At 37.2% G+C, this 25,306-nt stretch overlaps 1 protein-coding gene across 1 annotated transcript in view; it reads right to left on the bottom strand.

The window, feature by feature from the left end:
- LOC126092664 (dynein axonemal heavy chain 2) overlaps nt 1-25,306 on the bottom strand; it is a 994,477-nt gene that overhangs the window by 755,018 nt on the left and 214,153 nt on the right. The window contains exons 20-21 of the mRNA XM_049908386.1: nt 24,508-24,678; nt 6,345-6,537 (exon numbers count right to left, since the gene is read on the bottom strand). Coding sequence (XP_049764343.1) covers nt 6,345-6,537; nt 24,508-24,678 — 364 coding nt within the window. The remainder of the gene's footprint in view (nt 1-6,344; nt 6,538-24,507; nt 24,679-25,306) is intronic.

The following is a 25,306-nucleotide window of genomic DNA, read 5'->3' as shown; positions in this document are numbered from 1 at the left end:
TATCCCTTCCCACAGAATGCTGTTTTCAGTGGTTCCAATTTGGTCATTAAATTTTCACCATCTGACAAAGTATGAACTCCACGTACCAACAGTCTGAGTATACCACGTCACTAACTGGAAGGTGTTGACTGCTTGTGGGTAGAAATGGCAGTCCACATCCATTTATGATTCCACAGTGAACAGAAGAATTTAGTGAATATAGGTATTACAGGAAATCCTCTAATTTGTTTTCATGTGTGGCCAAATTGTTTTTGGGCCCTCTGAATAATAAAAATATTGGGCAGGGGAGGGGTGGGGAGGGGGGTGGGGAGGTGGTGGGGAGTGGGTGGGGGGGGGGGGGGGATCGGCTGATTTCAGTGTTTTCACTTACTGAATGGTAGATTTGCTGAGTTGCCGACAGGCACACACACCCCAAATAGAATAAAAACTTTGCTAGGTTTTGGAAGACATTCTTCACAAGCTAAAAACAAATGCGCACATGCACTTATATACTGGTATGCAATGCTGATTATTTACATTCTGAAAATTTTCCTTACTGATTTCCATGTTTCCTCTTCAGAGTAATGCATACACGTAGAATTTTCATGTGAGAAGACTCCCCATGGCTATGCTGCCCTGATTCCATCAGCCCCCATCAAAGGGAAAATACAAAATTGTCAAGGCTTTCGTGGCCACTTGTTGGCAAACTGCCTATTGGCTTCTATCTCGGGTTCTTCAGCCGACATTCATCTAATAATTTTACTGACGTTTCGCCAGCATGAGTGGCTGGCATTGTCAAAGCTTCACCCTTCATTGCCGGTGCTGTACTGGAGCCAAGCTCGTGGCTGCTGACTATATGTACCTGGCGCGCCAATGTCCAAGGGCTTCTCCGTGGTCATTTCCGGTGCGGTTCTCCTCTTGCTACCTGTGACGGTCGTTCGCTGCAGTACGGGAAGCCAGGATGCGTTTACCTTAAGACTCTCCTCTTTCTTGTTGAAACTGTTCTCGTGTTTCATATTTCTACAGCTTCTCTGAACAAGCGCATGTGATAGTGCTTCTCTACAGCCAGAACTTCCATGTCAGCGAATTTTATTATGTGGTTGGTCTCACTCAGTGCGTGCTCTGCCACGGCCGATTTCTCCACCTGCCCCAACCTGCAATGTCCCTTATGCTTTTTGATCCTGGTGTTAATTGATTGTCCAGTCATTCCGACATAAACTTTTCTGCATGTGCATGGTATATGGTATATTCCCGAGATTGCAAGTGGGTCCCTTTTCTCCTTCGCCAATCTGAGACACTCTTTGAACTTCCTTGTCAGTTTGAAAATCATCTGAATGCCATCTCTGTGCAATATATGGCCGATTCTGTCCGTCACTCTGGGAATGTATGGCAGAAAGGCCGTACCTGACAGGACAAATATGTGAGCCGCAGCACCTCAGACGAGAAATGCAACACCTGGAAAGTGTTCTGAGGGGCTATGGGTACTCCACAAATTATATTAGAAGTGTAACAAAGCCAAACACGCGGCAAAGTAAGGAATCAGAAAAAGAAATGTCGGATACGGCCTTTCTGCCATACATTCCCAGAGTGACGGACAGAATCGGCTGTATATTGTGCAAACATGGCGTAAAGACGATTTTCAAACTGACAAGGAAGATCAAAGAGTGTCTTAGATCGGCGAAGGAGAAAAGGGACCCACTTGCAATGTCGGGAATATACCATATACCATGCACATGGGGGAAAGTTTATGTCGGAATGACTGGACGAATCAATTAACACCAGGATCAAAGAGCATAAGCGACATTGCAGGTTGGTGCAGGTGGAGAAATCAGCCGTGGCAGAGCACGCACTAGTAAGACCAACCACGTAATATAATTCACGGACACGGAAGTTCTGACTGTAGAGAAGTACTATCACACGTGCTTGTTCAGAGAAGCTGTAGAAATACATAAACACATGAACAGTTTCAACAAGAAAGAGGAAAGCCTTAAGGTAAACGGATCCTGGCTTCCCGTACTGCAGCGAACGACTGTTGCAGGTAGCAAGAGGAGAACTGCACCGGAAATGACCACAGAGAAGCCCTCGGATGTTGGTGCACCAGGTACATATAGTCTGCGGCCACGAGCTTGGCTCCAGTTCAGCACCGGCAATGGAGGGTGAAGCTTTGACAATGCCAGCCACTCGTGCTGGCAAAACGTCAGTAAAATCATTAGATGAACATCAGCCAAAGAACCCGAGACAGAAGCCATTGGCAGTTTGTCAAATGGAAAATACTTTAAAATAAGATTGTGCCAACATAGATAAATCATTTAATTGAAGTTCTCATCAATCAGCTGCAGCATTTGTTCCAGTGATATATTTTTTTAAAGCAATGAAGAAACCTACTGACAGACTGAACACAATATCTGGCCAGAGTAGCATTACAAGTGAGGTAATTAACTGTAGCCACTACAGTAAAGATAGGAGTGAACTCATATCATATTTTACATATTATATCTCACACAGTTTGAGAGATTTTGCTACAATTTCTATACTCAGTGTATCTCAATGTTAGACTCATTATGGAATTGGAAGTGGAAGGGAACTGCCATATCTGGTAAACAGATAGTCAACATCATCTACTGCAAATCCCAATAACAATTAGAAATAAGATTCCTACTAAAATACACTTCATTCTTACAATATGGAAAACAAATGATTACATGCCTCAATGTGAGGTACACAATAGTATAAGTGAAGTAATTGAATACCTTTTGTATTGACACTAAAGAACTGGCAGGTTTTATTTAGTAGCTTTCTAGCTTTGCTACTAACTCATGACAGCCCTTCCTAAACTCAGTAGTTATAACTGGAAAACAAAATTATTCAGGTATAAGTTTAGTAATTTGTCATGTATACTGAGGTTGTAAGTTTAGTAATTTGTCATGTATGCTGAGGTTCCAGCAAGAAGTAATTGAAACATGCTGCTGTGTAACAAGGGAATCACACTTCCTATTATTTTTTAGAAATCTGAAACTTTCAACAGCCTTCTCCACACAAATCTATTACTGTCATGGTCAAGGGAGAGTGCTTTTGTGTCTGTGTGGTTGCATGTAGGAATGTGTGTACTACTGCTAGAGAAAGAGATAGTGCTTGAAAGCCATTGTAGTTGGTCCCCCCCCCCCCCTCCCCCCCCCCCCTCCCACCCCCACCCACCCATTATGGGTGAGTCACTGCCTTTCCCTGATTTAATATATTGCTCCATCCAGGAATTTCCATAACTATTAAGATATAACAAACTTTTTATAAAGCAATGTAAAATTATTCATGAAAAATCATTTATATAGTACAAGATAGAAAGATCATTTTATGCTTCCCTTTCATCTACTAAAATTATATGCTAAGATTCACCAATACATGGAAATGAAAATCTTCAACAGACTAACAATAGTTCAAGCTCGATAAACTGTGACAAATTCTTATATTGTTTCTTAGAGGAATTTAATGAATCATTTCCTCGTAGATCTAAGCAAAAGAAAGTAAATGGTAAACTCAAATGGATTACAACAAGAATGAAAATTTCTGGTGCCAGAAAGAGAGAGTTCCACAATGAGTTAAAATCAAACAGAAATCCGGATTTTGTTACTTATGTCAAACAGGATAAAGTTGTATTTAGGAAAGTTGTAGTGGCAGCTAAAAAAATGGCAAATGATAAATTCATACAAGAACACAGAAATAAGACAAACCAGTTCAGATGTCAGATTGTTTCAATGAATTCTTCCTAAATGTAGTACGATCAGATGTGGATATGACATTCTATCAAGGCATCACAAATTTGGAAAACAGCCAGAACACATCTTTTACACAATTTGAAAAAATCACCCAAAGGGATGTGGGAAAGGAAATATTGCCTCTAAAAAAAACAAAACCTCACATGGATGGGATGAAATAACCACATCTGTAATGAAGTGTGTGTACGATATTATTTCTCAACCACTGTCAATTATTATAAATCAATGTTTTGAACAGGGGTGCCTTCCAAATGTATTGAAATATGCTGATATCAAACCTCTATTCAAACAAGGATCTACAGAAGATATGGGGATTACCACCCTATCTCTCTCTTGCCGGTCTTCTCTAAAGTGTTTGAAAAGATTGCAGCAAAACAAATTAATAAATTTCTTACTGTAAATGACATAATTTTTAAAAACCAGTTTGGATTCCAACAGGGTAAGAGTACTGTGAATGCTATAAATGAGTTTATCCAAAAAATATGCTCCACGTTAGATAAGGGTAAAAAGGTCACAGGAATATTCTGTGATCTAACTAAAGTTTTCAATTCAGTGAGCCATGCATTACTCCTCCACAAATTACACATATATGGAATCGGGGACACTGCTTTAAAATGGTTTACCTCTTACCTGTCAGATAGGAAACAAAGAGTAATTTTAACTTCAAATGGAACCACTTATTCCTAAGACTGGAAAACAGTTCCCCAAGGAGTCCCACAAGGTTCGATATTGGCTCCCTATCTGTTTCTTTTTTATGTAAATGACCTACCACTTGCCATTGATGTTCATTCAGTCTTATTTGCTAATGATACATCAGTTCTAATTGAAAATAAGTTATCTGAAAGTATTCCAGAAAAAGCCAAAAATACTTTAGAAAAACTCGAATCCTGGTTCCATCAAAATGGATCAAAACTAAATGTAACTAAAACCAAAATGATGCAATTTGAAGCTAAATCAGTAGGAAAGACTGAAATAAAGATAACTTGTAATGATCAGGATATCACAGAAGCAAACCATGTGAAGTTCTTAGGCCTAAATCTTAATAAAAATTTTAATTGGAAGGTACACATAGATTACTTAGCAAATAAACTGAACAGCTTGGCATTTACAATGAGTATTTTGTCAGGTGCCACAAACATGGATACCAAAAAGATAGTTAATCACTACTACTTTGAGTAAGTTATTCATTATGGCATAATCTTCTGGGGAAATTCAGCAAATGTCACTTGGCTCCTAGTATTACAAAAGAAAGTAATTAGAAACATGTGTGTTGCAAAAACACGGGAATCCTGTCGACCACAGTTAAAAAATTTAAAAATACTATCTACTCCCACACTTTACATATATGAGGAGGTGGTGTTCATATACAAAAATCAACATACACTACACACTTTCCATTTTGACCACAACTACAGCACTCGCCACAGAGATAATTTCAAACTTCCAACACATTGTTTAAAACTTTCTGCCCAAACGCCAGAGTATATGGGGTTAAAAATTTTCAATACAATAAAAGGCAGTAATATATTTAAGAGGGAGCTTGGTTCACTGAAAAGATTGCTCTTTAGTCTTCTGGTGGAAAAGTGTTATTATTCTGTCGAAGAATTCATTGAGGATAGCTTCACAGTCTGAACACAGGGATTGTATTACATGTATTATTTTATGTACTTGTGTAGCTGTAACTTAGAAATGTAAAATATAATGTAAACTTTTGTATTTCTCTTAAAAAATAGAAAATAAGTTTATTTTTGTAAACCTTGACATGTCTCCTGCACATCAAATCAAATGATTTGAAAATTGAACATAATCAGATGAATAAATCACGTACCACTTATCACTAAAACACAAGAACTCTGAACTTGTGGTTGGGTCAAAAGAAAAGAAACTGCATGATACTCCGATGGAGAACTATTAATACCTGGTGGAAGAGTTTGTTGAGGATAAACTGACAACTTAAGTTCATTAGTTTTATTATGTTAACTATAGCTCTTACTTCTCAGAAAAAAATACTAATTTTAGTTTATTGTTCCATCTCATTACCTATAATTTTATACAAGGAATTATATGTATGATATGTCTCCTGTACCATCACCAGATGATTAATGAGTATATGTTATACGATCTCAGTAAAATATTATCCATTACGAGCTAAACACCAGGTTCATAGTATTTCTTTATCTCAATACTTTGAAATTTCTCAGTATCTGCTATGTCACAGTAGTAGAAGATGAGAGAAGACAAATGTTGAATACAGTCTGCAGAGACTCTGATATGCACTCTATCCACTTAAAAACACATCATCCAGCAACACATAGTTAATAACAATAAGAAATAATTTTGACATGTTGTGTATATGTCATGTCCTTCTCTCTAGACAAGTTGTTCTGGGTGATTTCTTTCCTTCCTACATTAACTGATGGTATTTCTAACATCTTTTCACATTGTCCTGAAGAAAGATTCACTCATGTTAAGGACTTAGGATTTGATATTATCTGTTCTTAGAATCAATATACTATATCTATTGGTTCTGCCCAGTTATTTGATTCTCCAGATCCTATCTTATTTATCTATTATACCATATGTAAATGGGTTTACCTTGATTCAGTTGTGCTTGAAGTTTCAAACACTCTTCATTCTGCTGTATAACAACATGATATGGAAGTTTGTCTTGGCAGGTAATATTCCATTTCTCATATAAGCGTAGAAAACATGCCAAGCTGTCCACCAAACTTCTCAAGACATTTTTAAACAAACGAGATATACTGTTAACTGAAGGATCAAAGGTAATCTGCAATATAATACAATTAACAGTAAAATTTGTTTTAAACAATGTCATTAAGCTAAGAAACTGTTAGCTGCAAAGAAGTGCTCAAAATGAGATGGGACACTTACATTAGAAAGAACAAATACATCATGTCTGAAAGTCATCAAATACATCCATCCAGAAATCTGTGAATTTCTGCACAACCTATGTGAGAAAAAATATGCCAAATAATGAGTTACTGACCGTGGTAGCCTGAATTTTAAGATTGGGAAAAGGTTTTTTATTGCAAAAAAGGTATTTCTGCTGTCACTGTCTCTTTCCTGCTGCTGACACTCCCCCCCCCCCCCCCCCCCCCACTTTGTCCTCCTCTTCCTCACCTTGACTGCTCTCCTGATCATCACCACCACATTTCTCCACATCAACCCATTCAAGCATCACTTTTCAAAAGTGTGGACCAAAATATAAAAAAGACACACATCAAGCAACAATATAGCCAAAATCAGCAGTAATATCCAAGAAGAAACTGTAGACGTAATCTGTAAAGAGAACAGTTCGTTAAGAGGATGTAATTCATGAATGAGCATAATATTCAGTTATTTGTTTGCATCCAATGGTGATATAAATGGTTTGTTACCAACTGCAAGGCAATTAGATTAATTAATCGGGTATGTTAGGTTCACCAAATAAATGAGACATTCCTTCTTCAGGGTTTTATAAATGTGTAATAGTTTTCAATTCAAATCTCATAAACCATTAGCTCGGACTGTTCCAACAGCGCCTCATGGAGCAGAACGTCTCCACAATGTTCACTGTCCCAGGTCAGAGTCCATATGGTAAGGGAGAGTGTACTCACTGGCTCCCAGCTCTATGATGCTGAAACTGACATAACAAACCACGTTCTAACAATGAGAGCAATGGTTTGTCATGTAAGTTGCAGTCCTCCTCAATTTTGGAAGAGACATTTCTGTTTATGGTAAAAATGGATGCTCATATCTCGAAACGAAGTACACTAATTGACAATAAAAAAAGACACAAGTGAGGCAGCAGTTCAAAGTTAGCTACGAAATCACTGACATATAATTACAAGTGGCTTTACTGGGACCTCTTCTACAAACATGTACAGTATTTGCATAATATTTATTTCCAAGCAAGTTGCAGACAACTGTAAGAGTAATTTTTAGCATATGATTAGTGAAATGTAAATTATAACTTTTCTGATGTTCTTAACACAATTGTAAAATGTCTATTTCCATAATTTTTAGTAACTTCCCTTAACTCCCTAATTAAGATGCTTAATCCATAACAATTACAAATTGTAATAGCTGGCAGCCATGGAAAGGTATTGCCCCTGGAATTTCTCAATGAAAATTGCATATTCATTTATGTAGCCATTATTCCATTATATTTAGTATTAGTACAAAAACACCTTCAGTATCAAATAGCTGACACTGGTAAAGCAAAATGAGGACTTTTGACAGACAAAATGAAATATCTATTTATAAACGTGTTTCCATGTTTCTGATATGCTAGTAAATGACCCATTGCAGCAAACACTGTACATTTCTTTTAAAAACAAATCTCCTTCATACCAACCCATTAGACACTGAGCATCATCTATCAACATGAATGACCAGCAAGACGTTGGCAAGACTTGGGCATATTAACACTTGTTCAACTGTGATTTACTAATAAACATATTAATATACCACTACAAAAGACATTATGTAGAACCCTCTTGTCCACCATCAGCTGACCCGCTGCCCTAGTTCATCCAACCATGCTCCAGCCAAACTTGCTCCAATTTTTGTGGTGGTGACTCACTATCCGCTGCAGAATTCTGTTTACGGTATTGTTGTTTACAAGTAATAGTTCTTGTCACTTGCCTGTTTTAGTGCTCCATCATCTCTTGTATCATTTCTGATGTTGTCCGTTTATTTTGTACAGTACTGCACTGTGAAGTTTTTAGTTCTTACTTCTTGGTTGTTTTATGACATTGTACTACTGAGCAGTGTCATAAAGACAAAACAAAGGGGAATCACTCCAAAAAATTGTCAAGAAACTCAACGTAGGCGATACAACAATAAAAGATTGGAGAATAAATTAGGAAGACATGTACAGTGATGACAGGCGGCAAAAACACTCTTAATAATCACAAAACATTGAAAAAGCCCAAACTTGAACTGCTTGACAACACATTGTGGATGTGGTTCCATCAGGAAAGAAGGAACGAACCCCAATATCTGGGCCCACTATAAGAAAAGGCAATACATATGCACAAAAAACTGGGAGCCAGAAGTCAGTTCGCAGCTTTTGAGACTGCATTCATTGTTGAAAATCCCGTCATGGCATTCCAATTCCTGGTGGAAAACCATCTGCTGATTCCAAGATGGCTAAGGACTTTTCTCATCTATATATACATCTACAGGGATACTCTGCAAATCACACTTAAGTCCATGGCAGAGGGTTCATCGAACCACCTTCACAACAATTCTGTATTATTCAACTCTCGAATAGCCCACAGAAAAAACAAACACCTATATCTTTCTGTGTGAGCTCTGCTTTCCTTTATTTGATCATGATTATTGCTTCTCCCTATGTAGGTCGGCATCAACAAAATATTTTCACATCTGGATGAGAGAGTGATGGTTAAAATTTCCTGAGAAGATTCCACAACAATGAAAAATGTCTGTGTCTTAATGAAGTCCATACCAAATCCTGTATCATGCTCACAATACTCTCCCCCCTTTCTCATGATAATAAAAAATGTGCTGCTCTTCTCTGAACTTTCTCAATATACTCCTTTAATCCTATCTAGTAAAGAACCCAGACCATGCAGCAGTACTCTAAAAGAGGATAGATGACTGTAGTGTAAGCAGTCTCTTTAGTAGATTTCATATATTTTCTAAGTGTTCTGCCAATAAAATGCAGTCTTTGGCTTGCCTTCCCCACAACATTTTTTACGTGTTCTTTCCAATTTAAATTGTTTGTAATTGTATTCCTAGGTATTTAATTGAATTTGCAGCCTTAATTAGAGTGATTTATCATGTAACCAAAGTTTAACAAATTTATTTTAGCACTCATGTGGATGACCTCACCCTTTTCATTATTTAGGGTCAATTGCCAATTTTTGCACCATTCAGATATATTTTCTAAATTGTTTTGCAATTTGTTTTGATCTTCCGATAAGTTTACTAGACGATAAGTGCAGCGTCATCTGCAAACAACCTAACAGCTGCTCAGATTGTCTCCTAAATCATTTATATAGATAAAGAACAGCAGAGAGCCTATAACACTACCTTGGGAAACCCCAGAAATCATTTTTGGTTTACTTGATGACTTTCCATCAATTACTACGAACTGTGACCTCTCTGACAGGAAATCATGAATCCAGTCACATAACTGAGATGATATTCCATATGCATGCAATTTCACCACAAGCCACTTGTGTGGTACAGAGTCAAAAGCCTTTTGGAAAACTAGAAATATGGAATCAATTTGAAATACTTTGTCAATAGCACTCAACACTTTGTGTGTATAAAGAGCTAGTTGTGTTTCACAAGAACAATGTTTTCTAAATCCGAGATGACTGTGTGCCAATAGATCGCTTTCTTTGAGGTAATTCATGACATTCAGAACAATATAAGTTCCAAAATCCTGCTGCATATCAATGTGAATGATATTGGCCTGTAATTTAGTGGATCAGTCCTAATATCTTTCTTGAATATTGGTGTAACCTTTGCAACTTTCCTGTCTTTGGGTATGGATCTTTCATTGAGTGAGCGGATGTATATGATTGTTACATAAGGGGCTACTGCATCAGCATACTTTGAAAGGAACCTAATTGGTATACAGTCTGAACTAGAAGACTTGCTTTTATTAAGTGATTTAAGTTGCTTCTCTACTCCAAGGATATCTACTTCTAAGTTACTCACATATTGGCAGCTGTTCTTGATTTGAATTCTAGAATATCTACTTTGTCTTCTTTAGTGAAAGAATTTCGAACGGCAGCATTTAGTAACTCTGCTTTTGCAGACTTTTCTGTGAAATTTCACAAAACTGTCAAAGAAAATAATCTGTTACTTTGCCAAGTCCATAACATAAGTGAGACAAGTGTAAACCATGAAAATGCTGCCAGGCAAAACACTTGCTGCATCAAATGAAATCATGGCTACATTGGTGGTACACATTATGAATCCTAGGGCATTCAAAAACATTACTAACTTATATGTCTTGCTGGCTTATTACCACATTCAAAAATTTGTTTGGATGGGCTGCAATGTTGGATTGACTGGAAGTTTGTTCCAGCTGTTCAAAAAGACTTGAAACTAAAGAGATTCCTGTTCGTACTCTATTGCTGTTAAATAACGTATCATCACATCCATCTGAAGATGATTTAGTGAAAGGGGACATAAAGGCTATCTTCCTTCCACCAAATATCATATCATTTATTCAATCAATGGATCAGGGAGTGATAGAATGGCTAAAGAGATGGTATTGCAGAAAGTACATCAGCTCAATTCAAAAAATGTCCCAAGAAGTTCTAACATACTTGTAGCTATGATATCCCTTAATGTCAAAGCTGCTATCTACACGACTGCTGAATCATGGGAGGAACTAAAACCTGACAAGCTGCAAAAATCTTGGAGTAAGCCTTGGCCAGAAGTTATGATTGAAAGTGACCATATCAAAGGTGAACAATACAACAACACACAGGACATTATTATGGATCTACAAACTGTCCAACTGAACAACCAAATGTCCCTGCTACTGAAATTGAGGATTGGATTGGACAACGTGACAAAGACTATGAAACCAGTGAAGAACTCAGTGATAAGCAGATTATTGCCACTATTTTGGAAAAAAATGGTGAAGAAACTGTGAATGAGGACTCAGAGAGTGGTGCTGATGAATCCCCTACTCGAATTTCACACACTAATGCCAAAAATGCTTCTGATATTGCCCTTCAGCACATCTAGCAGAACTCAACTGCAACACTTATGGACATTTTGTGGATCAAGAAATAGAGGAACTCTGCAGCTAAGTACAGAATTTCACCTACACAAAATTTATAACTGACTTTCTTCACAGTATTTTTTTACTAGCATATAGGCTACCTTCAATTTTTACACTACTGTACATATGTACTGTACATACAGTATAGTACAGTAAATACATACTGTACAGCATTGCTCATTAGCAATATGTAAAAATGACATCTTTTGTGTGGTTTATTGCAATGTTTTTACTGCAGAGATCAATAAACATGTGTAAAGTAGCCATTTTTGAGTTCAGAGGTTGTTTGTTTTACATACATCCATGCTATTCTGTACTTTCTGATAATCTGGCCTTTTTTGCATCCCGATCCATACCCCAGTCCCAAATGTAACAGATTACAGGGGTCGTACTGCAATAAATTTAATGTCAATGTGTGCTGGTGGTTTCTTTCACTTCTTTTACATAAATTTGTCATTTCAATCCATATGTTATAAACAGAGACTAAAAAACTAGTGATGATGCATATTTTCACTCTATGTTTAGAATATTTTAAAAATTTAGACAGGCGATTTCTAGCTCGATCTAGTTTTGATGTCTCACAGATTGACCGCGACCTAGAACTGCGTGCAATCGCTAACTGAGACACCACTGCCTAGCAAAATCATTACAGAAGAGGAACAGGAAAAGGCAGACACAGTCAATGCTCCTGCACCTTCGCCCTCAGTTAATCCCCCTACAATCATACCGTACACATAGGCAACAATAAAATTAAACTATGCAAGCTTATAATCACATGTACATTGTTTCAGTTTATCTTTCTATTTACTTGTGCACAGGTGAACATGTTTATGATGTGTAGTGTGTGAAGTGTTGTGCGCCATGTGGCCCGAAAAGAAGAAATGTCGTTTCATGGATAGCTGACCATCCTGGAACATTTACATACGATGGAACCGTTTTATACTGTCAAGTTTGCGAGAAAAATCTTTCATGCAGAAACAAGTTTCAAATACACCAGCCTGTCAACAGCAATTTGCATTAGCGAGGATTTGTCCAAAGGTAACCAAGAAAGTCAGTTTAACATAGATCTATGTGAAGAATTCATTGCAAGCAATATTCCTCTTTACAAACTTACAAACTCTATCCTCAAAGGCTTCCTGTGCAAATATTGCTTAAATCAAAACACATCAGATGAATCAACAATGCATGAAAATTACATAATGACAATTTATGTAAATGATCTGGAAGAAATACGTAATGAACTCAAAGAAAGCATTATTTTTGGATTTCAGTTGATGAAACTACAAACACTTGTGGCCATTACATGCAAAATTAATAGTTGGTGCTTTAAAAGAAGAGCCTTCTTCTTCCTATTTAGTGGCCTGCAAAGAACTTGAAAAAATAAAGCAGTTTTGTGAATGAGGGTATTACAAAAATATTTCCCAATCTTCTGCAGATGAAAGGGTGTTTGTGTTTATTTCAGATGCTGTTCCCTATGTGATCAAAGCACAAAAAAGCCCACTGAGTATTTTCTCCCAATTTGATTCATGTGACGTTCTTTGCTCATGGAGTAAATCACCTTGCTGAAGAAGTATGTTCCACACTTGTGAATGTGAATAAACTGATTTCATCCACAAAGAAAGTGTTTCTAAAGGCTCCTGCTCGCATCAAGACCTACAAAGAAAACTACCAAATGTAGCTTTACCTACCAAACCAGTGGTAACTCGCTGGGGTACATAGGTCAAAGCTGTTTTGTTTTGCAATGAACATTCTGAGGCCAATAGAGGGAAGTGAATGACTTCAAGAGTGCAGAGGCTTTGGCAGTTTGCCAGTGCAAAGATGCTTTTAATGATTCTGGTATTAAAACAGACATTGCTGTGATCAGCACTCATTTTTCCCGTATATCTGCAAGTATTAAAAAGCTCAAAATTTAAGGTTTGGCGCTGAATGAATCTATTCAGTTAATGAATAAAATTATTCTAGTGAACTCCTCAACAATAAGTGCCCACATAGTAGGCAAATTCAAATACTGCCCAGTTACCTCAGTTGATGTAACGACCCTTTTCTGCTTATAAAAATGTTTTGAGTGATCAAAAACAAAATCTTACAACCAAACATTTGGAACAGTACTGGATTGTTTACGTTTACAATAGTAGAAAAACATCAAATAAAGTGCAAATGATGCTTTGGTCCAACAGTATTAATTAAAAGTTAACGCCATTCAAAAAAATCCATGAGTCAGGTTACCTTCCGTTCAGAAAGTGGGTGCACTCAGCGACTGTTATGTGGCTTATAAATTATAGAGTGCAGCAATCTGTTGTCCTTTTTTAGATTTTATTACGCAAATCCAGATTTCGGCTAGTGGCTAGCCATTCCCAATGCACTGTTTTCTATTCTCAATGCATATAAGCCCCTGTTGTTCGGGCTTACACAGTGTAAGAACAGAGCCGGAGTTGCGGTAGTACCTAGCTTGCACTTGTGTGATGGAGACACTCAACATTTATAATGTCATCTCTCTTGGATGCCTATGTGCTCCTTACGATAATTTTGTAAGGCCTGTGTGTTATAGGCAACTATTAATATCACCATTGTTTTCTTTGATGTTGTAACCTGTATGTGTCCTAAGATCCAATGATGGTGGCTTTAGTTTCACCGAAAGTGGTAATCATGGAATAAAAAGAATTCCTGCGATCTTGGCTACCAGTTTATTGTTGTACAAGCATCTACATCGCTCCTACATGAGCACAATGTGCTCCCTACAAAAGCTACTGCGTAGCCTTGCTGATGATTCTACAGTGTTTTTGCCACAATCAGGCCCTGATAGCTAGAATATTTTGCTTAAGTGCGGCATTTGTGCCATTTTTCTAAAGTTGCCTCTGTGCCTTATAGGTTTTTAAACATGCTTGTTTGATATCAGTACTGCCTTACAGACCTTATCCCCCACTGGATTGTTGGTATGGAAAATAGCCTACCTGTTATGGACACCTGGACTTCACCAAACAATGCCAGCCACACAGCTGACGTCTTTTGCCCATTGCACACGACTCTGTGTTCTAATGTGGTTATATTTTGATTCGACATGACTAGCAGGCCCCTGTGCTACTAATGTGTCACTACTTTTACATTTGTATGTTGCGTGCTCCCTGTTATCCCATAATTAACCAGCCTTGTTTTGCTCTCTTAGTTATTCTTCCACATTTTATTATATGCCTCTACTATTGAATGATTCTGTCATGTGTTTGTATTATTTTGCTATGTTCAGACATTCTCACTAAATTGTTTTCACCACTGTCTGGTACAGCAAAATTATGTTCAAAGTTTATGGAAGTTGAAAACTTGAATTACAAGAGTGCAGATCACAAGCCATTATCATGGAGAATGGCTTCGTTGTTTTGAAGGGCTCTAAGGAAATACTGAGATCACACTCACTACCCAACCAAACCACCAATTGTTCAACCACCACTAAATAAGTGCAACCCAGCACCATTCCTTGTGCCCAGTTTCCAAGTAATAGAGCGTTTTTTGTGGACTCCGTTATTTCTTGGATTATACTGAAGGCAATACTGACCCTACGACTTATCTTAGAAGCTAGATTAAGGAAAGGCAAACCTACGTTTCTAGCATTTGTAGACTTAGAGAAAGCTTTTGACAATGTTGACTGGAATACTCTCTTTCAAATTCTGAAGGTGGCAGGGATAAAATATAGGGAGCTAAAGGCTATCTACAATTTGTATAGATACCAAATGGCAATTATAAGAGTTGAGGGGCATGAAAGGGAAGCAGTGGTTGGGAAGGGAGTGAGACAGGGTTGTAGCCTCTCCCCAATGTTATTCAATCTTTATATTGAGCAAGCAGTGAAGGAAACAAAAGAAAAATTTGGAGTAGGTATTAAAATTCATGGAGAAGAAATAAAAAATTTGAGGTTTGCCGATGACATTGTAATTCTGTCAGAGACAGCAAAGGACTTGGAAGAGCAGTTGAACGGAATGGATAGTGTCTTGAAAGGAGGATATAAGATGGACATCAACAAAAGCAAAACAAGAATAATGGAATGTAGTCGAATTAAGTCGGGTGATGCTGAGGGTATTAGATTAGGAAATGAGACACTTAAAGTAGTGAAGGAGTTTTGCTATTTGGGGAGCAAAATAACTGATGATGGTCGAAGTAGAGAGGATATAAACTGTAGACTGGCAATGGGAAGGAAAGCGTTTCTGAAGATGAGAAATTTGTTAACATCGAGTATAGATTTAAGCGTCAGGAAGTCGTTTCTGAAAGTATTTGTATGGAGTGTAGCCATGTATGGAAGTGAAACATGGACGATAAATAGTTTAGACAAGAAGAGAATAGAAGCTTTCGAAATGTGGTGCTACAGAAGAATGCTGAAGATTAGATGGGTAGATCACATAACTAATGAGGAGGTACTGAATAGAATTGGAGAGAAGAGAAGTTTGTGGCACAACTTGACTAGAAGAAGGGATCGGTTGGTAGGACATATTCTAAGGCATCAAGGGATCAGCAATTTAGTATTGGAGGGCAGCTATGAGGGTAAAAATCGTAGAGCGAGACCAAGAGATGAATACACCAAGCAGATTCAGAAGGATGTAGGTTGCAGTAGGTACTGGGAGATGAAGAAGCTTGCACAGGATAGAGTAGCATGGAGAGCTGCATCAAATCAGTCTCAAGACTGAAGACCACAACAACAACTGAAGACAACTGTGTCTCTTATTTAATAGATACAACTGGTCACCAACTGCTGGTCAAATAAAGCAATCTTTGATTCACAGCATAACGTGCAGCTAGATATACACTGCCCCATACACCATTCCAATCAGAATTTAACTTTACACAGGTAACAAGTCACAGGCTTCTATTCTGAACATATCCTGCGACATAAATTTTGGTATTCAGGACAACTGAAACAAACTCTGAATGACACTATTGAACCAATCCTGTTATTCATTCTGAAATTTAGCTCCTCTCACAGTACACACCTTGCCTTATCAGTTTCAGTTTCCAAAAAGCAGGGTCATAGGTTTGCAGGGGAGGAAGGGGGGGGGGGCAGGGAGAGGGGTCCAAAGCCCCCTCCCAGAGTCATTATAGTTTCTTCCTTTATTTCTTTAGTATTTTTAAATGTGCTCACACTAAAATACGGCTATTATTAGTTGTAATGAATGTGAGATTAATCTGTGCCTGTTGAACACAGCAGCAAGAAGTGGAATGATGTCTGAAGTTGAACTTTGGCTCCCTCCTTGTTGTCAGTATGTGTCGATATACTTTGTGTGAACTGTCTTATGTTTATGACAGTGCGAATTTCAGTGACTTAACAGCTGAATCACTACATTAGCATGATGAACTTATTTTGTGTGCATCGAGTGAAAAGGGAATAGCGTAATGAGTACAGTTATGTTTGAATATGATCGACTCTATGATACACTTTCACCCAACTTCATTACTTCTGTGTGTAATTTATACTATAGCTGCTCTTTATATGAGTGCATGCATTCCTTGGGTGGCATCATTGTATAGCACGCTGGTAACATTCCCCCTCTTATGTTGCTCCTCAATGTGGCAACCATATTTTCCTTCCTATTTCTCCGCGCCTCGCACTCCACTAAAGTCGAGGCTTATCGTAGCACCAAAAACTTATATCAACTTCTGCCGTCTATCTAGTAAAAAACTGTGATGATGTGCTTTTCCTGAATGGGCCCATATTCTGTAGTATTACCAAATTAGTCTGTGGAATTTTAATCGTTTCATTCTATGTAATTTCTCACTTATCAGATAATATATTAGAAAACACATATTCTAAAAAATCACCTTACTTAGACTACTTCTTCTCTTTTACTTTAATAAATAGTATTTAGGATTACTTTATGGACACAGTGTCACAACATTTCAATACTGTACATTTCACATGTTTATTGCCTCTTTTCTGGAACTATCATCACTCAAGAGCTTAAGAAAGACCTTTGCAAGTGTAAATTAAATTAATTATTCAAAGTAAAGTTGCAAAACTGGAATGACCCAATGAACACCTTAAAGTGAGTGGTGAAAATATGTTATAAATACAGCAAGCTAGCTCTAGTGTCACTTCTTGCTCTTGATCTAATGTAGTCAGTTCAGAAGACAAGTATGACTGTACTAGCATTTCTCCATTACCAACTCCATCTGTAAAAAATGACATTTATTTGTTTGTTGATAGTAACTTAAGCAATACTGACAGATGTAAAATGTTAAGCAATATATGACTCATTCAGAAGAAACATACACATTTCCAGACTGAAAACATAATCAGGAAAAGGGACAAATCCTCAGATTTCAACATAGATGGTTGTCTAAATGGATGTGGCTAGAACACATTGCTATTGATGATGTGACTTAGTGCAAATTTTGTGTCTTATTTTAAAGGTTAGAGGCTGGAATTAATTTTCAACCTCTTGGTTCAATGTATAAAAAGAAATATAATAATCAGAAGAATGCAGTAAAATATTTTGATATATCAGTATTATAAAAATTACATTCTTTACGCAGATCTATTTTTATCTATAAAAAAGAATGCTCAGACATCTGTTGACAACTGAAATGATAATGAGAACTAAGGAAACATGTATAACATAGGAAGAATTTGAAACTCACAATTAAAAATGTTATTTATGTTGTAGACAAAAACCTGCTTTAAGAGAAAGGAAGGATTTTGGAATAATTCTTTCCAAGGATCTACTAGACCGCAATGAAGAAATCTTTGGGCTAAATTAAGATTCTGTGCCAATGCAGACATCGAGTTAGAAAGTCATCAAAAAAGGAATAATTACACAAGTCCTGTCCGAAGCTCGTGGTCTGGCAGTAGCATTGTCAATTCCCGAGCATGGGGTCTCGGGTTCGATTCCTGGTGGGGTCAGGGATTTTCACCTGCCCTGTGATGACTGGGTGTTGTTGTGTTGTCTTCGTCATCATCATTCATCCCCATTACTGTCAGAGGAAGGCAATGGCAAACCACCTCCATTAGTACCTTTCCTAGTACAGCAATGTGGGTCCCCTGTATCATTCCCCTATGCCCTGTCAACAAGCATGGGACTTCATTTCCATTTTGCATACAAGTCCTACCACACCAAATGAAATTACTGAATCGTGTAATGTAAGAATTCTTGAAAAACTTGGTGAAAAAGTAAACATATCCAAGTGTTTTTCTGTATTATTTCACAAGACTGCTAATATCAATGGGATGTAACAAACTACTCTGCATAACTGGATAGATAAAGCGGTGGTAGAACACACACTGAAGACTGTTGTGATTGGCAAGCTTTTGGAGCCAGGGGATTCTTCTTCAGGCAGAAGGGTTGAAGGGGAAGCAAGAAGGGTGACAGCACTTCTGTCTAGAGGAGGAGCCACTGGCTCCGAAAGCTTGCCAATCACAACAGTCTTTTTGTGTGTGTTCTGCTGATGCTTGGCGAGTAGATTGTATTCATCCAAATAATTTTATCAATAACTGATTGTTTTTGTCATCATAAACTACTCTGTGTATTTGGTTATGTTAACTAGCAATCACAATTGCTAAGGGAAGACTTCCTACAAACAGTAGATTTATCTGGAAAATATTTAGCATCTTATCTGTTAGAATAGCTGAAATAAATTGGAATAGTTACACGATATCTAAGAGGTAAAGGTTATGATAGTGCTCCACCAACGTCAGGGAAGCTGTAAGGACTACAAGATGAGGTCAGAGTAACACATCCTATTGCACTCTGTGTCCACTGTTGAGCCAGTTCATAATTTTTTTAGGTACACAAAAGAAAAGATGTTCTTTCATATTGCATAAACAATCATGATGGATCATCTCATCCAAGAACCCTGAAAGACCTTTGTGCAACTGGACGGACTTAAAGATTTGATGCTGGTACTGATTTCTACAGAGGAAAAATTTTTAATGTGTTCCATTCTGTAGTGTGAATTTGACACCCCTGTCTAACTGATAGCTAAGGCCTTTGGATTTGATTCTATATGAAGCAAAATTCTTCAGAAACAAAAACTGTGGTTGAGAGAAGCCACGAAAGTAGCTTATGACACTAAAAAAGAATTGGAAATTCTGAGGCCTGACACTAAAAAAACTTTCAGGACTTTTTTGAGAGAGGAACTGAAATTTGTCAACAGCTGGATACCTCAATCTTACTTTCCCAGGTGGTTAAGATCCAAAACAAGAGACCAAACTACTTGATGTAACACCAAGTGGCACTCTTTACACTATTTTTATATTCTGTCACAATAGAGTTGAAGTTTACAGAACATAAGAAATTCCTGTCTGGATTTTCTTTGCTGCTCCCAGTTTCAACCAGTGAAGTACTTTCAAATAGTGAAGAATGAGAAGAGTTCTTGGCCAAGAAGATTCCAGATCTTCATCTGCTATTTAAACCCTGCAATTATGCAATAAATACAATTATCCAAATAGCAACAAGCTTCTGAAAACATCAGCCACACTTTCTGTTACTACAGCCACACCAGAGGTCATTCTATACTTTAAAGAGAATCAAGGTATACCTGTAAAATTCAACAGGACAGGCAAGTTTCAAAGTTTATTGTCTCACATGAAGTAGCATAACCATTATTACATTATCTATTATTAGCATTTAAAGTTCTAAAAATGAATAATGTATGCTGCTGTATCTGTTCAATTTGGTCGATAATTGTGTTTTATCCTTTCACAAAAGACTAAATGGATTAGACCTCTTACCATTCGTCATTCAGTATCTATTATACCACTGGATGTGACAGACAACTTCGTTAAGAGAAATAAGAAACTAGGAGGCTGGAGTGTCATTATACAAAAGTTGCTTATTATTTGTTGGTAACTTTATTTTAATTTTAATTATTTTAAACAACAATTTATTTATTTACTCATTTGTAGAACAACAACGTTAGTATGGATGTCATAAATACTTCATACAAAGCTTCATATATTTATTCCTAAAACATTATAGAATAAACACTTTTCAGGAACACTAATCCTCAGAATGACTGATGATTTGCCCCTTTATTCAGATGTGTGCTGTGTTTTGTAAGGCACTTTCTTTCCAGATCGACAATGATGAGAAAGAAAGCACTTGAAATGGACTATGGTTATAACATGCAGTTTACAGTTGCCAAATACTCATGACCTATGTCAACATCAATACACACTCAATTTTTCTATTACACTGCTTTCATTTCCACTCATTTGTTTCAGAATTTTCAGGAGCTGCAATTTGTGTTCCAATCCTAAACGTTTAACTGATTTAAAACGGTTCAGTTGTTGATATTTTGGAATACTGATTTAAATGAACATCTTGTACTTCAAGACTTTGGATAAGCTGATGGCACAGGAGCAGCAACAAATCACTAGAGAGAGTTGCTGCCCATTTTACAGTTTTCTACCATATTTTACTTGACATAACTGTTCCCGTAGGATTTTCATCCTGCTTGCTATTCTGAATGAGATGTTTCACAAGCAAGTTCTGTAGCAGAGCCCATGTAGCCACTCCAGCTGACCATGTCTTGGCCAAGTTCCAGTGCAAAACTAATAACTGTTATCTTTAATCAAAACTATTATTTTATATTTGTCTTATGAATTGCTTACTTTAGTGACTTTCAAACATCACCCCTTTATTATTGTCCTTATTTGTTTGTTTGATGTTGTTTTATTGTCATGAGCTATTTTTACAATCTTCCTGTTTAGTTTAACTGAACTTAATTACCTTGCTTTCACAATTATGTAAATTGGTTGATGATCGGAAAGATTTATCAAGTAGCTGATTTGGTGCCCCTTCTGCACATTAATATATTTTCAGGTTTGCAATTTTTCTTTCATCAGCTGAACAGCTACAATGTTACTTAAAGGACTTAATCTGTAATAAATTTGACCTACAATGCTTCCATTCTCCCTCTGTACTCAGTAATCCTCAAAGCTGTCTCTGAAACTAGCTTCACCTATCTTTGTAAAGCCACCACTGTCAGTTCTGCGTTGATGACTGCAGTCATCACATGGTAATGTAACAATTATATTCATATTCCAAGATCTTAATTGTTAAATGAAATCAAATTACTGAATTGTTAAATGAAAAATGACTATTGTTACCCCTTAGATTTAAGGCACCATTGACATCAGTGAATTCACCCCCCCGCCCCGCACACACAGTGAACTCTTTCAGGGAGGGAGGGATATTAGTCGCCTTTTCATTCATCGCTTTTTAGCTGATATGACAACAATTAACCCGTTCATGCCGGAATAAACTGAACTGTCACCTTGTCAATCAAATGACATCACAGGCTCACCTGACTTCGGACACTGAGGGCTCTCACATCCACAACTGAAAAACATATCTTCCACACACAGACGCAGATGCTAAAAGGCTTAATTCCTTCACTTTTCAATTTTCCCTTCTCCTTTCAGAACAGTCCGTGGCTGCTGAAGTTGTCTTCTTCATCCCCTTGGGAATACTTGCCACGTAATCCCCCCCCCCCCCCCACACTAGCAAACAAAGTTATATGATTTCTTTTTCTAAACCTGAGTACCACATATCACTTACAAGCCTACATCATTTTCCAATCCTGACTATGCGTCTGAGGGGTGTACAACCAGTTAAAATAGCTTGCTAAAAATTACCATTGCTATCGCTGTGCCAATAGCACTGCGAATCCAGAAACATGTTCTGGAGACGAAAACTGGTATTGTGTACATTACAACAGTGATCCAAACATATCCCAAGGTGATAATCACTTGGGTCTGACCCATATCCCATGCTAAATGCTTAAATTAAATAAAAACAATTAACTTCAAAAAATTAAATTTTTTCTTAAGAAACTAGAGGTGCTTCTACAGATCAGTCATTTTCCACTCTTTGCTACCTTCCACTACTTTGGCTATTAAATGCTATATATTTAGTGGAAGTGGTATCATCAATATGTGTGTAGCTTATGGTACACTGCCATGAACAAATCACAGTGCTTTTTATGAAAAATGTGTCCTTCTAAACAAAAATGGAAATGGAATCTGTATACCTATGGTTGATAAATATGAGGGCCATAAGCATCTGTAACAGCACACAAAATTGATTAGTTTTTGAGCTACAACTCTTTTCATAGTGTAACGACTCAGTCTCCCTCCCTCACTCACACACACACACACACACACACACACACACACACACACACACACACACCTCAGACTGCAAACTCAGCAAGCCATAACACCAGTGCACCTCACCCACACCAGCTGCCACCATTCTGTCATTGAATCATCTGACATCGGGTGAACCAACACTATGACAAACTACCGGTACACCTGTGACTTGCAGCCATATTTTAAAGAATGTCATTAGATGACTCTTGCTGCCTACCTGACCAGCTGACCTACTTCCTCTAGCACAGAACATCAAATTCCTGGAGGAGCATAATAGTGTTCTTGTAACAACTATACAATGTGCAACACTACATGCTGCCTCAAACTCTTGAATAAGCAATGTGACTCCTTGATAAAAGGTTTCTCACTGAGCCAATTTACCTGATGGACCACAAGCCTACAACCCTCACTTGTTTCTTACAATCGTGGTGGACTTAATTATTGAACCTTATTTGGAAAGTGCTTTATAACTACATAATGTATTTCTTATGGCAACACTTTATCTTTTGGTTGCTGGATCCATTAATTGTGAGGTGAAATAAACCTCTGTCTAGTAGCATAGACACAAAACTTTATCAAGACTTACTCTCCACTGCTTACTTGAAACCTCTTCTTCTGTCACAAAACCTCCATTATCGTCCCCATGGCTAACTGTTACGTGTCTGTTGCAATGTGTGTAACTATAGTTTAAATTTGTAAGTAGAATGCTGGAATGTTATTTGTTCATCATTGGTTACACTGCTATTATTATCCTGCATGAGACATTCAATTTTCTTAGTTTATCAATTATCTCCCCTTCAAAAATATCCTTAATACTGACAAACTGCTGTTTGTGCGCTCTCGCCTACATTGTTTCTCTCAAGTACTTCGTTATTCTCTCTTAGTTCCTGACTAAAAGCAAGAGGATTCAACGTAAGAACATTGTATTTTTGTGCATCAACAAACAAGCTTTAGTTTTTTTTAAATTAAAGCTGTGGATTGTATTAACAATAAATTGTTACTGCACTACTATATGCTATTTTTGTTTCCACAAGCTTAATATAACACCATGTAATCAGCATAAAAGCTGAAACATTAAAAACGGCTGCTGCTGCTTCCTACGTCATATTAAATAGCAACTATTTATCTCCTACTGCTTTCTTCATTTTTGTATGATGAAACTGATATTTAACAAACAACATTAAAGATTTACGTTTGTAAAAATATGTCATAAGACAACTTTAGAAGAAATTGATAATGCTGTCAGGTTCTCTCCGCACGTTTGATTAATTGTGTGCTTTTGGGTCTTAAGCTGAGGTGTAATTTCTCTGTAAACTATTTCGACAACTGACACAGTCATCTTCTGCAGGTGCTGTAACTAGTGCTATTACATGACTTGCTGCCTAGTCTCCCACCAAACTGTGAAGTAGTATTGGTGTGGAGCTTCTATTTATACATATTTATAGCAGTTAGTAATGATAAATAAGTATTTAATCTTTGAGTCCAGGCAGAAATTATGCAGAATAATATAGCTAACAGTACCTGAAGAAGATGACTAGGTCAGATGTTGAAATTCTGTCTGGAAAAATGATATCAACAACTAGGTTGAACACTCAAAAGCAAACCATTAATATCATAGGTTTTCATTCTTTTAATGCATTAAGGATACTGAATTTGTTCTGGATGGATTTTGTAGGCATGAATACAATAATCCACTTTGTACCTAGAAAATAGGCAGAGCTTATACAAAAGTTATTTTTGTTTCTTTCACTGTAGTTGTGTAAATGATACTTAAACTGAATTGTATTTTAGGTGTCATCAACAAATATAATTGGTATGAAGTAATGAACTAGGAAGTCAGTGTAGTCAGTTACCTTTTTGTCCATCAAAATTGCATCTACTTTAATCAATGGCTGTGGACCAATAGTACCATCTCCATGAAGTATAACATACATAACTCCAAGAGAGTTTTTAATACAGAGTTGCAAAGCCTCCTCAAACATTGAATCCATGCGCAGAACATAATTGGACCACTGAGCCTCCATCTGAAATGCACAATAAATGACACAAACTTTGTAGAAATCTAAAACCTCTCAGGAGAACCAAATGTAGTGTTAAATATGATATCAGTTTTATTACTGATTTTGTACAATTACAATTCTACAATCCATAAATGAATGAAGTCTTATACATCTTTATTATCAATATTTTCTTACATGTTGACAACATAAAAAACAAGAATTCCATTTGGTTCATGATAGACATGGTGCCTAGCTGGTATAGTAACATACATATAATTGCTTGTCCTTATACTCGTATAATAATGTATTGGATATACAAATATTTTCTTGCTGTCTTCTTTCCTCATTTATCCCTTACACACGTACTGAGAGTTTTTCTCCTCACAATCCATGCCAATAACAGCTGTCATACTCACATTTATAGCACATATAAAATCCAAAGCCTAAACTGTAATCCATGTGGACATAGCACCCAACAAGATGTCTGCCTGGATGAATGGCAATCGACAGATTGTGGCCAAGAAACAGTTGAACCACCAAGTCGCTGAGCACACTGCCCAACACAACGTTCTTCACTTCAATGATTGCTTCACAGTCTGCGCCATCTGAATCCTTCTTACCAACACCAGCTTTTCTGAATTGTGCAGGTGGG

The sequence above is a fragment of the Schistocerca cancellata genome, chromosome 7 (assembly GCF_023864275.1).
Source record: "Schistocerca cancellata isolate TAMUIC-IGC-003103 chromosome 7, iqSchCanc2.1, whole genome shotgun sequence".
Lineage (NCBI taxonomy): Eukaryota > Metazoa > Arthropoda > Insecta > Orthoptera > Acrididae > Schistocerca > Schistocerca cancellata.
Note: the sequence above shows the minus strand (reverse complement) of the source record. Positions and strands in the feature narration are given on the sequence as shown.